General features: G+C 41.1%; 1 protein-coding gene across 5 annotated transcripts; it reads left to right on the top strand.

Annotated features, from left to right (window-relative positions):
• Positions 1 to 1626: 1626 nt before the first annotated feature.
• si:dkeyp-28d2.4 (sialic acid-binding Ig-like lectin 6) lies at positions 1627 to 12645 on the top strand. 5 transcript variants are annotated; one of them, XM_042308807.1, is made up of 11 exons: positions 1627 to 1645; positions 1780 to 2107; positions 2280 to 2430; positions 2785 to 4857; positions 7808 to 7874; positions 8218 to 8601; positions 9142 to 9447; positions 9578 to 9844; positions 11706 to 11805; positions 11916 to 11973; positions 12289 to 12645. In XM_042308807.1, exons 4-11 carry the CDS (start codon positions 4540 to 4542, stop codon positions 12550 to 12552), a joined length of 1764 nt encoding a protein of 587 aa, XP_042164741.1. In that variant the 5' UTR covers positions 1627 to 1645; positions 1780 to 2107; positions 2280 to 2430; positions 2785 to 4539; the 3' UTR covers positions 12553 to 12645. The 5 variants fall into 5 exon arrangements, with proteins under 5 accessions (XP_042164741.1, XP_024248490.2, XP_024248491.2 ...); XM_042308808.1 differs by lacking the exon at positions 1627 to 1645 and having other exon boundaries at positions 1784 to 1910; positions 2057 to 2107; XM_024392722.2 differs by having other exon boundaries at positions 1780 to 2430.
• Positions 12646 to 13472: the final 827 nt, after the last annotated feature.

Below are 13472 nucleotides of genomic sequence, written 5' to 3'. Positions count from 1 at the left end.
CAAAGTAATTAGAGCAGTAAAAATACATGTTTTGTCATACCCGTGTTATACGTCCGTATACCACGGCTGTCAGCCAATCAGCATTCAGAGCTCTAACCACCCAGTTTATAACAGACCTATACCACTGGTATGACAAAACATTATTTGGAACTTAGTAGTGAGTGTTGCAACCAAGGACAGACGATTTTTAGGTGTTACGCGCTTCAGCACTCAGCAGTCCCATCCTGTGAGTTTGTGTGGCTTACCTCAGTTGACCAGGGCAGCTCTAGCAGGGCCGAAATTTGACGATCTGACTTGTTGGAAAGGTGACATCCTATGACGGTGTCACGTTGAAAGTCACTGAGCTCTTCAGTAACACCATTCTACTGCCAATGTTTGTCTATGGAGATTGCATGGCTGTGTGCTCAATTCTATACACCTGTCAGCAACAGGCGTGTCTGAAATAGCCAAATCCACACGTTTTATTTATGTATGTATGTATATATATATATATATATATATATATATATTTTTTTTTTTTTTTTTTTTTTTTTTGTACCCCATTTTTCTCCCCAAGAGGCGAAGGTCGATAGCCATGTGTCACAAACACAACCCAGCCAAGCCTCACTGCACGCTTAAAACGGGAATTTACACCACCGTGTCAACGTGCATGTGCCCGGGCCGCCACAGGAGTCGCTAGAGCACGATGGGACAAGGACATCCCGGCCGGCCAAACCCTCCCCCAACCCAGGCGATTGGGGCCAATTGTGCGGCGCCTCATGGGTCTCCCGGTCGCGACACAGCCCGGTATCGAACCAGGATCTTTAGTAACGCAGCTAGCACAGCCTTAGACCGCTGCGCCACTCGAGAGGCCCGAATCCACTCATTTGAAGGGGTGTCCACATACTTTGGTATTTGTAGTGTATTGTATACATTGTATTTTATTCTAACCCATTCTAATATTATATTTTCAAGTCTCTGTTAGTCATGTGATTTCACTTGCATCCTCAGCCACCTTATGGGCACGTTTTACCAGACCATCCACATCCTTGGGCATGGGATCAAACCTGTCTACGCTTTTGATGGCAAGCCCCCACAGCTGAAGTCACAAGAGGTAAGGACAGGGGTCACATCAAGATCAAAACTTTATTGCCCCTCCTTGGGATGTTGATATGCATTATGTATTTTCTCAAATGTTGAACAACATCTTTTTTTATTTAACTAGGCAAGTCAATTAAGAACAAATTCTTATTTACACTGGCCAAACCCGAACAATGCTGGGCCAATTGTGCACCACCCTATGGAACTCCCGATCACGTCCGGTTGTAATACAGCCTAGATTCAAACCAGGGTGTCTAATGACACCTCAAGCACTGCCATGCATTGCCTTAGACCGCTGTGCCACTCGGGAGTCTTAATCTAACTTCTCTCTCTGTGTGGTTTTAGCTGGAGAAGGTAGGCAGAGGCTGAGAATGTGCTGGCCCAGGTGCAGGAAACAGGTACAGCAAGTCACCAACACGTGTGTAGTGATGACCAATTTTTCTATTCACCACCAGGGGAGCAGGAGAACATTGACAAGTTCACTAAACGTCTGGTGAAAGTTACCCGGCAGCACAACGACGAGTGCAAGAAGCTGCTCACCCTAATGGGGGTGCCATACATCAAGGTTTGTCTCAAGTTTTGTTCCTTTCCTTAGCCACCCATAAACGAATCAATCTTCTGTGCACATAGTTACTGTACACCTCAGTCCATTCATTAAGTATTGAACGTATCTAAATGATCTTCCATCTCACCCACTAGGCTCCATGTGAGGCAGAGGCGAGCTGCACTGCTCTGGTTAAGGCGGTAGTCGCCACGGCAACAGAAGATACGGACAGCCTGACATTTGGAGCAGGGGTCCTACTGAGGCACCTCACCCCCAGCGACGCAAAGTACTACTGCAGTTTATATACCACCTTACCCATCTTTCATCCCAGTCATACAGTTTATCTAACAGTATTATAACAATAGAAGCTGTGTGTGTGTTGTATATTTTGTTTTTGAGGTTACTTGTAACATTTCTGTTTCTCTATCTTAGGAAGCTTCCTATCCTTCTGTGAGTTCACCTGTGTTGTGACTGTCAAACTTTGTAAGAGTTTGTAATCCCAATTCTCCATTGTTTCATTTGCTCCTCTTAAACACACACATGCACGACAGTCCCACATAATAAGCAGTCCCTAGTTTGAGTTCCAAACTGTCACGCAGCAGTTATCCCATTCCCAGAAGTCAGTGTGAGTGTTTGTCTCCTTGGCCCCTTGCAGAAGCACCCTGCCCCAGAGGACTGCCTGTATAAGGAGTCCAGAGGTCTGTTCCTGCAGCCTGACATTGTGGACTGCTCCACAGTAACCTCAAGTGGAGCGAGCCCGACAAGGACACCCTTATCCAGTTCATGTGTGCAGAGAAACAGTTCAGGTACAGGATAGGATCGACATAATATAGCATCACTGAGGTTATATTCCAACCCCTAGAGCCTCACTCTGCTTTATTTGAGTAAAAAATGGCAGGGGTGAATCCTACATTGACATCAATGCACTTCTAATGGGAAATTTGACTTAATGGTGTAAATATGAGAATATACACTTCAGTCACACTTTTGTATTCTAAATAAGTCGATTTTATTTGAATCATTTGAGGTGGCACTGTACTTTCCGACAATGGCACTACTTTTTCACACGGTTGAAATCCTGCTCCACATCCACATGATGTTAAGCCATGGTTGGTATGAGTGATAAAATGTCTCATACTGTGAAGTGTGTTTGTGCACAGTGAGGACTGCATCAAGAACAGCTGTAAGAAGATGATGAAGAGCCGACAAGGCAGCACACCGGGATGACTGGACTCTATTCACCATCATTGGCTCTCTGAGAGAGAAACCTATACATATTCAATGCATTTCAGTGCCTTTAAACAGGGTATAGTAGTAGGTGCCAGGCACACCGGTTTGAGTGTGTCAAGAACTGCAACGCTGCTGGGTTTTTCACACTCAACAGTTTCCTGTGTGTATCAAGGACATTCAGCCAACTTGACACAACTGTGGGAAGCATTGGAGTCAACATGCAACTCAATATTAGGAAGATGTTTAGTACACTCAGTGTATACCATACATCATCTATGTTTGATTAATAAAAAACATTGTCCACACCATACTGTATCCATATTAAAATAATCCTTTTTATTTAGGAAATGGTAGACCGGTGCAACAAGAAATGGGAGACCGGTGCAACCCCGGGCAAATAGACTTCAAAGAGGAAGTTAAGCAAGGAAAAAGGAAGTTGAGGAGTGTGCGTGATAATTAGACAACTACAATTAGAGTGTCTAGCCAAGTCTGTTCTTCATGTTGAAAATGTGAGAATGGGGTAGTGGTTAACGTATTCCAATTAAACTAGCAAGTTTTATTGAATAAAAGTAATAGTGAATTTTGTATTTTGATTTATATTTTTCTAAATCCCACATGCATTCCCATTTAAGCCCGGAGATATAGGGCGGTGAGATGGTTCTATTGACAAAAGCTTTGTTTGCTGCATTTTTTGTTGTTGAATTTTTCATGACGGAAACAAATTGTGGAAGGTTTAATAGAAAGGGGATGTTTCAAATATTAGCATATACACATTTGCTTGCGCTCTTTCACATCTGATTAGGACGCCCAGCACATAGCCTTTTAAAGCATCCACTTTAAGGCCCAGTGCAGTCAAAAATGTGGTTTCCCTGTGTTTTATGTATACATTGAGTGTATAAACATTATTAACACCTGCCTTTTCCATGACCTAGACTGACAAGGTGGGTCCAGGTGAAAGCTATGATCCCTTATGGATGTCACTGGTTAAATCCACTTCAATCAGTGTCGTTAGAGGGGTGGAGACAGGTTAAGGAAGGATTTTTAAGCCTTGAGACAATTAAGAAATGGATTGCGCATGTGTGCCATTAAGAGGTTGAATGGGCAGGACAAGATTTAAGTGCCTTTGAATGGGGTATGGGAAAGGGAAAGGGGGATACCTAGTCAGTTGTACAACAATGCATACAACTGAAATGTTCAGGGGCAGAATGACAGATTTTTTACCTTGTCAGCTCGGGGATTCAATCCAGCAACCTTTTTGGTTCCTGGCCCAACGCTCTAATGGTAGTAGGTGCCAGGCACACCAGTTTGTGTCGAGAAGTGCAACACTGCTGGGTTGCACCCAAAAGACATCTAACCAACTAGATACAACTGTGGGAAGCATATAGTGTTAGCATCCTTGTTAATTGCTTTCGACACCTTGTAGAGTCCATGCCCTGACAAATTTAGGCTGTTCTGACGGGGACGGGGGGGATATTGCCCTTTTAATGTAAGAGCTTTTTGAAAAGACTGCCTGAAGTTTCTGCCTGCTTTTGGTGGAATGGAGTTTTGGCCAGTCTGGTGACATCACCAGTCGGTAAACTACTTAAAATACCAATCAGAGAGTTCTAAACCTCTCTGCCAGTAACAGCTAGCTTTCCATCTTCCACTCCCCACTCAGACCACACCTGACAGTCCTAGCAAAATTCATGCTTGAGAAATTGCTCATGCTAAGAAGCTATTTTTGTTTATTTCTGACCATTTTAATTGAAAACAATCACAGTAAGAGCAAACTCGTGTTAAATGCCTTGCTCAAGGGCACATCAACAGTTTTTTCACCTTGTCGGCTCTGGTATTCTAACCAGCAACCATTCGGTAACTGGACAAACAGTCTAAACGCTAGGCATAGTAATAGGAAGTATGTGACTGATGCAACTCAATTTAATTTTAACACTGTTGTTTGTCAGAAACCACTACGGGTGTGTGATAGCTTCTCCTTTCCTGTGGATGGTTTTCATGATTGTAAGGCAAGTGTTTGACTTTTTCACAATCTTATCTTTTAATTTTAGTGTTCAAATTAAATGAAGGAAATTCATTGCAAGTAATGAGATTTAAAATGTTCAAAGTACTGCTGACAGTTCATGTATTTGCTTCAAAACTGAAATACCTATTTGATATGAGCATTGGTGTAAAGTACTTAAGTAACAATAGTTTTTTTTGAGGTATCTACTTTACTATGTATATTTTTGACAACTTTTACTTAACTACATTCCTAAAGGAGATAATGTACTTTTTATTCCATGCATTTTCCCTGACATGCAAAAGTACTTGTCAAATTCACGCATTATCAAAAGAACATCCCTGTTCTTTCCTACTGCCTCTGATCTGGCGGACTCATGAAACACAAATGCTTTGTTTGTAAATTATGTCTTGAGTGTTGGAGTGGGCCCCTGGCTATTTGTAAATTATGTCTCGAGTGTTGGAGTGGGCCTCTGGCTATTTGAAATTATGTCTTGAGTGTTGGAGTGGGCCCCTGGCTATCTGTAAATTGTGTCTTGAGTGTTGGAGTGGGCCCCTGGCTATCTGTAAAGAAAAAAAGAAAAGTGCTGTCTAGTTTGCTTAATATAAGCAATTTGAAATGATTTATACTTTAAGGTATCTTTACTTGTACTGAAGTATGACAATTCTGTACTTTTTCCACCACTGGATACGGGGATGGTTCAATGCAATACATCTCTAATCCTGATAATGCCATGATTAAGAATGAATCATGAATAATGATGAGAAAGGAAGTTAATGGCTACATCAAAACACCCACATGAAAAAAATACTATAGTATCCACTGGAGTGTTTTTGCAGACGTTACTGGAGTATGTAATGTCTTTACCGACTAAGTCTTGAGATAAAATGATACAAATGTTCCATAACCTGTTGGTCGGTAGGACTGGGATCTGAACAGATAGTTCAGCGGTTCTGCTCTTTTCTATAACCTGTAGAGAACACAATACATGCTCTAGACTTGGCATGTAGGTCTTTCACTTATGGGTGGCACAAATTGGGATATGGGAGAGGGGAGTGGGCAGGGTATATGCAAATTAAATACTGTAGAATTTACTATAGTTTAAAAAAAACTGTACTGTTTTTGCGGAATGTAGTGATTTTTGGGACATTATTGTAATATTTACTACAGTGTTTTTGTCACGACTCCTACCGAAGGTGGCTCCCCTTCCTGTTCGGGTGGCGCTCGGTGGTCGTCGTCACCGGCCTACTAGCTGCCACTGATCCTTTTTCCCCCCTTGTCTATTTATTAGTTGCACCTTTGTTTAGTTAGGTTAATTGGTAGGTCTTTATTTACCTGCTGGTTGTGCGGGATTATTTTCAGTGTACAGTGTAAGTCACGGTTGTGTGTGTGTGTGTGTGTGTGTGTTGCTGAACTGTTTAGTTCCCCATGTCTGGGGCATTTGTTTGGGTTGGCGTCGTTTTCAACGGTGTGGTGTATTAAAAGTATCTCTACCCTGAACTCTCTGCTTCCTGCGCCTGACTTCTTCCTTCACTACACCCTGGGCATTACAGTTTTTTTTAAATACCCACAAACAAAAGGTGACATTCTGTACTGTCACTTCATATGAAACATTTGATCTAAAATAGTGAAGTATTGAGCTAAATGTATCATTTTTGCTTCACTGTCCAAATACATACAGAGGGGAGTGCATGTGTTTTACATACGGTGCATTGGGAAAGTATTCAGACCCCTTGACTTTTCCCACATTTTGTTACGTTACAACCTTCTTCTAAATTGGAATAAATTGTTTTTTCCCCCCTCATCGATCTACACACAATACCCTGTAATGACAAAGCAAAAACAGGTTTAGACTTTTTTGAAAATGTATTAAAAATAAAAAACTGAAATATCACATTTACATAAGTATTCAGATCCTTTACTCAGTACTTTGTTGAAGCACCTTTGGCAGACTCCTTGGGTATGATGCTACAAGCTTTGCACAACTGTATTTGGGAAGTTTCTCCCATTCTTCTCTGTCGATCTTCTCAAGCTCTGTCAGGTTGGATGGGGAGCGTCGCAGCACAGCTCTTTTCAGGTCTCTCTAGAGATGATCCATCAGGTCCAAGTCTGGGCTCTGGCTGGACCACTCAAGGACATTCAGATACTTGTCCCGAAGCCACTCTTGCGTTGTCTTGTCTGTGTGCTTAGGGTTGTTGTCCTGTTGGAATGTGAACCTTCGCCCCAGTCTGAGGTCCTGAGCACTCTGGAGCAGGTTTTCATCAAGGATCTCTCCTTGAGAGTGTGCAAAGCTGTCATCAAGGCAAAGGGTGGCTACTTTGAAGAATCTCAAATATGAAATATATTTGGATTTGTTTAACCCTTTTTGGGTTATTACAGGATTCCATATGTGTTATTTCACAGTTTTGATGTCTTATTCTACAATGTAGAAAATTGTAAAAAGAAAGAAAAACCCTTGAATGAGTAGCTGTGTCCAAACTTTTGACTGGTGGTGTATGTAAATAAGGTATTTCTGTTTTTTATTTATTTTTGCTTTGTCATTATGGGGTATTGTGTGTAGATTGATGAGGAAAATGTTTTTAATCCATTTTAGAGTAAGGCTGTAATGTAACAAAATGTGGAAAAGGTCAAGCGGTCTGAATACTTTCTGAAAGCATCATATGCTCTTATCCATAGCAACTTACAGGAGCAATTAGGGTTAAGTGAGTCGCTGAAGGGAACAGACATATTTTTCACGTAGTTGGCTCAGGACTTCAAACCATCTACCTTTCAGTTACTGGCCTTGTCTTCCTCACTCCTTGCATCCTCTCTCCACGACTCTTCAACATTCATTGAAGGTGAAAATCTGAAGTGATGTTCTCCTCCAATGCCATTTGAGTAGGTGCAGAGAAATTGATTTCAGAGTGTTGTGTGAGTTAGGCTACTTTACCATTAAGTGTATGTTTGTACTGTTTCAGGTGAATGTGAATTCTGACATGGCATGTAGTACTGACAACATGTTTCTCATTGGCCTCTTTATGTCAGGTGAGTTTTCCACACAGCTCCAATTATTTGTAGTTATGAACAGGACAAAGAGGAAGTCATTCCATTTGATGGTATGAGCTATATTTCCATCTTTCTCAATGTGAAAATAGAGTACAGTTGACTACGGATAATTGCAGTTTAATTGTCTCATTTCAAATACATTCTTATTATGTATTCCATATATGTGAATGCTCCAGTCTAGGGCATGTAATCTCAACATACAGTATCATGAATCACCTGTACATTGAAATAAGTTAATCTTATTTAACTGTAATGGCATAATATCGACAGAGACTACTGAAAATATCACATAACCTCTCTGATGTTGACCTTGATATTGCAGGTGTTTTGGCCTGTTTTGGCCAAAGACATTTGATCACCACAATGCCAGAGAAATTGGATGTACTGAGTGGCTCCTGTGTTCAAATCCCATGTGCATTTGATGTTCCTCAAGATTGCTCTACATTTAACAGCACAGTAATTACCTCCGGAGTGTGGATTAAAGAATCACCGTACTTTGGTGGCAGGCTGAACATTGTGATATTTAACAGTAGTAAGACATACAACACCTATCAAGGGAAGATAACTGGAAACATGTCCTGGAAGGACTGCACCACAGTCTTCTTCAATGTAACCTCTAGTTACACTAACAGCTACTTCTTCAGAATTGAGAGTAGACCATTCAGCGCAACAGACCCTGAGAAGTCTGTTCATATAGCTGTCAGAGGTAAGAGACAATTGAACTGTTTATCCCCCCCAAAAATCTGTTTAGAGTCCTTGCATCAAATTACACAAGTAGAATAAGAACAAGTGGACAGTGTGGCTGTCAGTGTAAACTGGGCTGGGGAGTAACTGATTACATGTAATCATATATTACAAACAACGGTAACTGCAATTACTTACGTTACCAGCAAAAAATTAATTGTAATCAGATTACAGATACTTTTTAAAAAGTAGATGACTACTTTTTCGATTACATTTAAATTCAGAAATTATGTTTGCGGAATACAAATACATTATGACACTTCTGTTTTCTCAATGACATTCAATTCAGCATTGAAAAAAGGTGCAGGTTTAAATCAGAGACCACAATGAACACACCAAATGTGTTCAGATTATCAGATTATGTTACTACATTTTGGTAATCAGTACATTACATTACTGATTACAATTTTGGACAGGTAACTTTTAACTGTAACAGATTACATTTAGATAGTAATCTACCCAACCGTGAGTGTAAAATAAGTTAACCTGCAGTGTATTACAGATTTGCCTCTCAGACCCAAAATTACTGTCTCAGGTGAGATGAAGGAAGAGAGGCCTGTCAGTTTGAACTGCTCTGCTGCAGCTCCCTGTCCCAAACACTCTCCTAAACTGACATGGACTCTCCCAACCCTGTTTACACCTGAGAACCAACTGCAAGAGAATTCAGATCAAACCAAATCTGTTCTCTCCACGGTGACATTCACTGCTTCACACCTTCATCATGAGAAGAACATCACTTGTACTGCAGTCTACCCAGTGGGAACAAGCAACAAGACAGCTGAACATACCATGACGCTTAACGTTTTATGTAAGATTTAGTCCCTGGATCCTGTAGATCATTCTGTCATTATGTTTTCACTGATGATTATGTCATAGACTGGTATTGATCAGACTATTCAAAATACCAGATACACTCCTAATTAACCCCTCTCCCCCAGTCTCTCCTAAAAACACCTCAGCCTCCCTCAGTCCAGCTGATCCAGTATCAGTGGGCAGTTGTGTGAATCTGACCTGCAGCAGCACAGCCAACCCTCCTGTGACAAACTTCACCTGGTTCCAGATTTGTGGGGGTAAACCAACACAGGTAGCATCTGGACAGACCTACACCATCAATGTGACTGTTGGTGATGGAGGGATGTACTACTGTGAAGCAAGAAATAATCACGGCATTGAGAAGTCAATGAAAGTGCTTCTAGCTATTGAAGGTAACACAGGGGCACATAGGACACAATCTTTGGTTAGATATACATTACATGACCACAAGTATGTGGATAACTGCTTGTTGAAAATCCCATTCCAAAATGATGAGCATAAATATGGAGTTGGTCCTCCTTTTGCTGCTATAACATCCTCCACTCTTCTGGGAATGCTTTCCACTAGATGTTGGAACATTGTTGCGAGGACTTGCTTCCATTCAGCCACAAGAGCATTAGTGTGGTCGAGCACTGATGTTGGGCAATTAGGCCTGGCTCGCAGTCGGCGTTCCAATTCATCCCAAAGGTGTTCGATCGGGTTGAGGTCAGGGCTCTGTGCAGGCCAGTCAAGTTCTTCCACACCGATCTCGACAAACCATTTCTGTATGGACCTTGCTTTGTGCACGGAGGCATTGTCATGCTGAAACAGGAAAGGGCCTTCCCCAAACTGTTGCCACAAAGTTGGAAGTACAGAATAATCTAGAATGTCATTGTATGCTGTAGCGTTAAGATTTCCCTTCACTGGAACTAAGGGGCCTAGCCCAAACCATGAAAAAGCAGCCCCAGACCATTATTCCCCATCCACCAAACTTTACAGTTGACACTATGCATTGGGTCAGGTGGCATTCTCCTGGCATCCGCCATTGCCAGATTCGTCTGTCGGACTGTCGGATGGTGAAGCATGATTCATCACTCAAGATAACACAGTTTCCACTGTTTCAGAGTCCAATAGAGGTCTGCTTTACACCACTCCAGCCAACGCTTGGCATTGCGCATGGTGATTTTAGGCTTGTGTGTGGCTGCTTGGTCATGGAAACCCAATTCATGAAGCTCACGACGAACAGTTATTGTGCTGACGTTGCTTCCAGAGACAGTTTGGAACTCGATAGTGAGTGTTGTAACTGAGGACAGACGCTACGCGCTTCAGCACTCAGTGGTCCCATTCTGTGACCTTCTGTGGCCTACCACTTCGCGGCTGAGCCGTTGTTGCTCCTTGACTTTCCACTTCACAATAACAGCACTTACAGTTGAACGGGGCAGCTCTAGCAGGGTAGAAATTTTAGATTTCCTCCAGACATTGATGCTTGGCATTCAGGCCAAAGAGTTCAATCTTGGTTTCATCACACCAAATAATCTTGTTTCTCATGGTCTGAGAGTTATTTAGGTGCCTTTTGGCAAACTCTAAGTGGGCTGTCATGTGGCTTTTAATGAGGAGTCACCTCCCTGACCAAGGTCCTTCTCCCCCTATTGCTCTGTTTGGCCGGGCCTCGTGCTCTAGGAAGAGTCTTGCAGGTTCCAAACTTCTTCCATTTAAGAATGATGCAGGTCACTGCGTTCTTGGGGACTTTCAATGCTGCAGACATTTTTTGGTACCTTTCCCCAGATCTGTGCCTCTACACAATCCTGTCTCAGAGCTCTACAGACAATTCCTTCGACCTCATGGCTTGGTTTTTGCTCTGACATGCACTGTCAACTGTGGACAGGTGTGTGCCTTTCCAAATCATGTCCAATCAATTGAATATATCACAGGTGGACTCCAATCAAGTTCTAGAAACATCTCAAGGATGATCATGTAAACAGGATGAACCTGAGCTCAATTTCGAGTCTCATAGCAAAGAGTCTGAATACTTATGCAAAGTGTTTTTTAAATTTTTTTTTTATACATTTGCTAAAATTTCTAAAAACTTGTTTTGCTTCATCATCATGGGATCTTGTGTGTAGATTGATAAGAATAATTTATTTAATCATTTTTAGAATAAGGTAACAAAATGTGGAAACATTCAAGGGTTCTGAATACTTTCTGAATGAAGTGTATATTATACTTTAGAGCTGTTTTTGAAAGAAATTACCATAATATATGCTGTATTTTCAGGGCAAGAAGAGCCTCTTAACCCAAGCGTTTTGGGAATTGCAGGAGCAGGAGGAACCTTGGGAGTAATTTTGCTAATCATCCTGATCACTTTCTTTGGATGGTAAAATCTTTTCCCGACCTCTGCAAAACTGTGTATTTATCTTGTGTTTGTGCTTTTGTATATGAAATCCTTCTCAGTGCATTCAGAAAGTCTTCGTAAATGTCTTCCAGGAAGAGAAAATCTAGGCTCCCTGATGGACTTGAAAGGACAGACAATCCACTGGGACAGGTGGGAATAAGGCTAAACTTTTAAAACCCATCTACAAAATGCAATGAAGGAAGTACAAAAAAAAATAATTTAAGAGGAAATTTAGCGTGATAAGACCACACCGATAGCAATGATGCCACATCCTGTAAGAACAACAAATAATAACAGCATATTTGTTGAACTTTGTACTTCTGTCAGTTTATAGCAATTGATATCAGTATGTTACACATCCTATGTGTAATGTGTTGTACAACTTAATGCCTTTAAAATTATCAGTTCATTATTCTTACAAAGTATGGTTCCTGACACCTTTTCCTTTCTGTGTTCTCTCCACAGAACTCCCCAGTTGGGATGGTGTATACTAATCAGGCCATGACCGGAGAGGAACCAGAGGAACCAGCAGAAGACCAGCCTGAGGAGATCCACTACGGTGAGATAGACTTCTCCAAACTTCGGCCCAAAGAGACACCAGCTGTAGCCCTGGACAGGGAACAGGGGCAGGAGAGTGAATACGCTGAAGTCAGTGTGACCAGGAGAGGGGCCCAGGAACCTCCAGTTAAAACTACTTCAGGATCGGTGTCCGTTCCACGGGACGGTTGAGCTAACGTAGGCTAATGCGATTAGCATGAGGTTGTAAGTAACAAGAAAATTTCCCAGGACATAGACATGTCTGATATTGGCAGAAAGCTTACATTCTTGTTAATCTAACTGCACTGTCCAATTTACAGTAGCCATTACAGTGAAAGAATACCATGCTATTGTTTGAGGAGAGCGCACAATTTTCAACATAAAAAGTTATTAATAAACAAATTAGGCACATTTGGGCAGTCTTGATACCATTTTTTTTTACAGAAATGCAATGGTTCATTGGCTCAGTCTAACATTTTGCACATACACTGCTGCCATCTAGTGGCCAAAATCTAAATTGTACCTGGGCTGGAATAATACATTAGGCCTTTCTCTTGCATTTCAAAGATGATGGTACAAAAAATAATACAAAATAACTCTTTTTTTTTGTCTTTGTAGTATCTTTTACCAGATCTATTGTGTTATATTCTCCTACATTCCTTTCACATTTCCACAAATTTCAAAGTGTTTCCTTTCAAATGGTACCAAGAATATGCATATCCTTGCTTCAGGGCCTGAGCTACAGGCAGTTAGATTTGGGTATATCATTTTAGACTAACATTGAAAAAAGGGGGCAGATCCTTTAACAACCTAGATGGGGTCTATGCACAAGTGAATAAGAAAAGTGCATTTTAAGCATTTTGCCAATGGATATTAATTATTTTTATGGGTAGTATGTATTTTGTAATTGTTTTCTATTAGTATTTAGTTGTTATATTCACCATTTTGGTCTCTTTGATTATTTGCATATTTGTAGAATTTTCAAGGATGAAAAGTGTTTAACTGTTACTACAGTGGTGGTTGGATGATACTCTCTATTTTAACCAATTTATTTTGAGTACTGATTTCACAGAGCATCTGTTTAATGAGTTCAACTACTGAAGGCAGTTTAA

The sequence above is a fragment of the Oncorhynchus tshawytscha genome, linkage group LG29 (assembly GCF_018296145.1).
Source record: "Oncorhynchus tshawytscha isolate Ot180627B linkage group LG29, Otsh_v2.0, whole genome shotgun sequence".
Taxonomy (NCBI): domain Eukaryota; kingdom Metazoa; phylum Chordata; class Actinopteri; order Salmoniformes; family Salmonidae; genus Oncorhynchus; species Oncorhynchus tshawytscha.
Note: the sequence above shows the minus strand (reverse complement) of the source record. Positions and strands in the feature narration are given on the sequence as shown.

Bases quoted from the DNA above. Each gene is read 5' to 3' on its own strand.
- si:dkeyp-28d2.4 (XM_042308807.1), top strand. From the start codon at position 4,540: ATGCTTGAGAAATTGCTCATGCTAAGAAGCTATTTTTGTTTATTTCTG. The intron at 4,858-7,807 runs GCAAGTGTTTGA...GTACTGTTTCAG, and splicing joins ATGGTTTTCATGATTGTAAG to GTGAATGTGAATTCTGACAT. The intron at 8,602-9,141 runs GTAAGAGACAAT...AGTGTATTACAG, and splicing joins TGTTCATATAGCTGTCAGAG to ATTTGCCTCTCAGACCCAAA.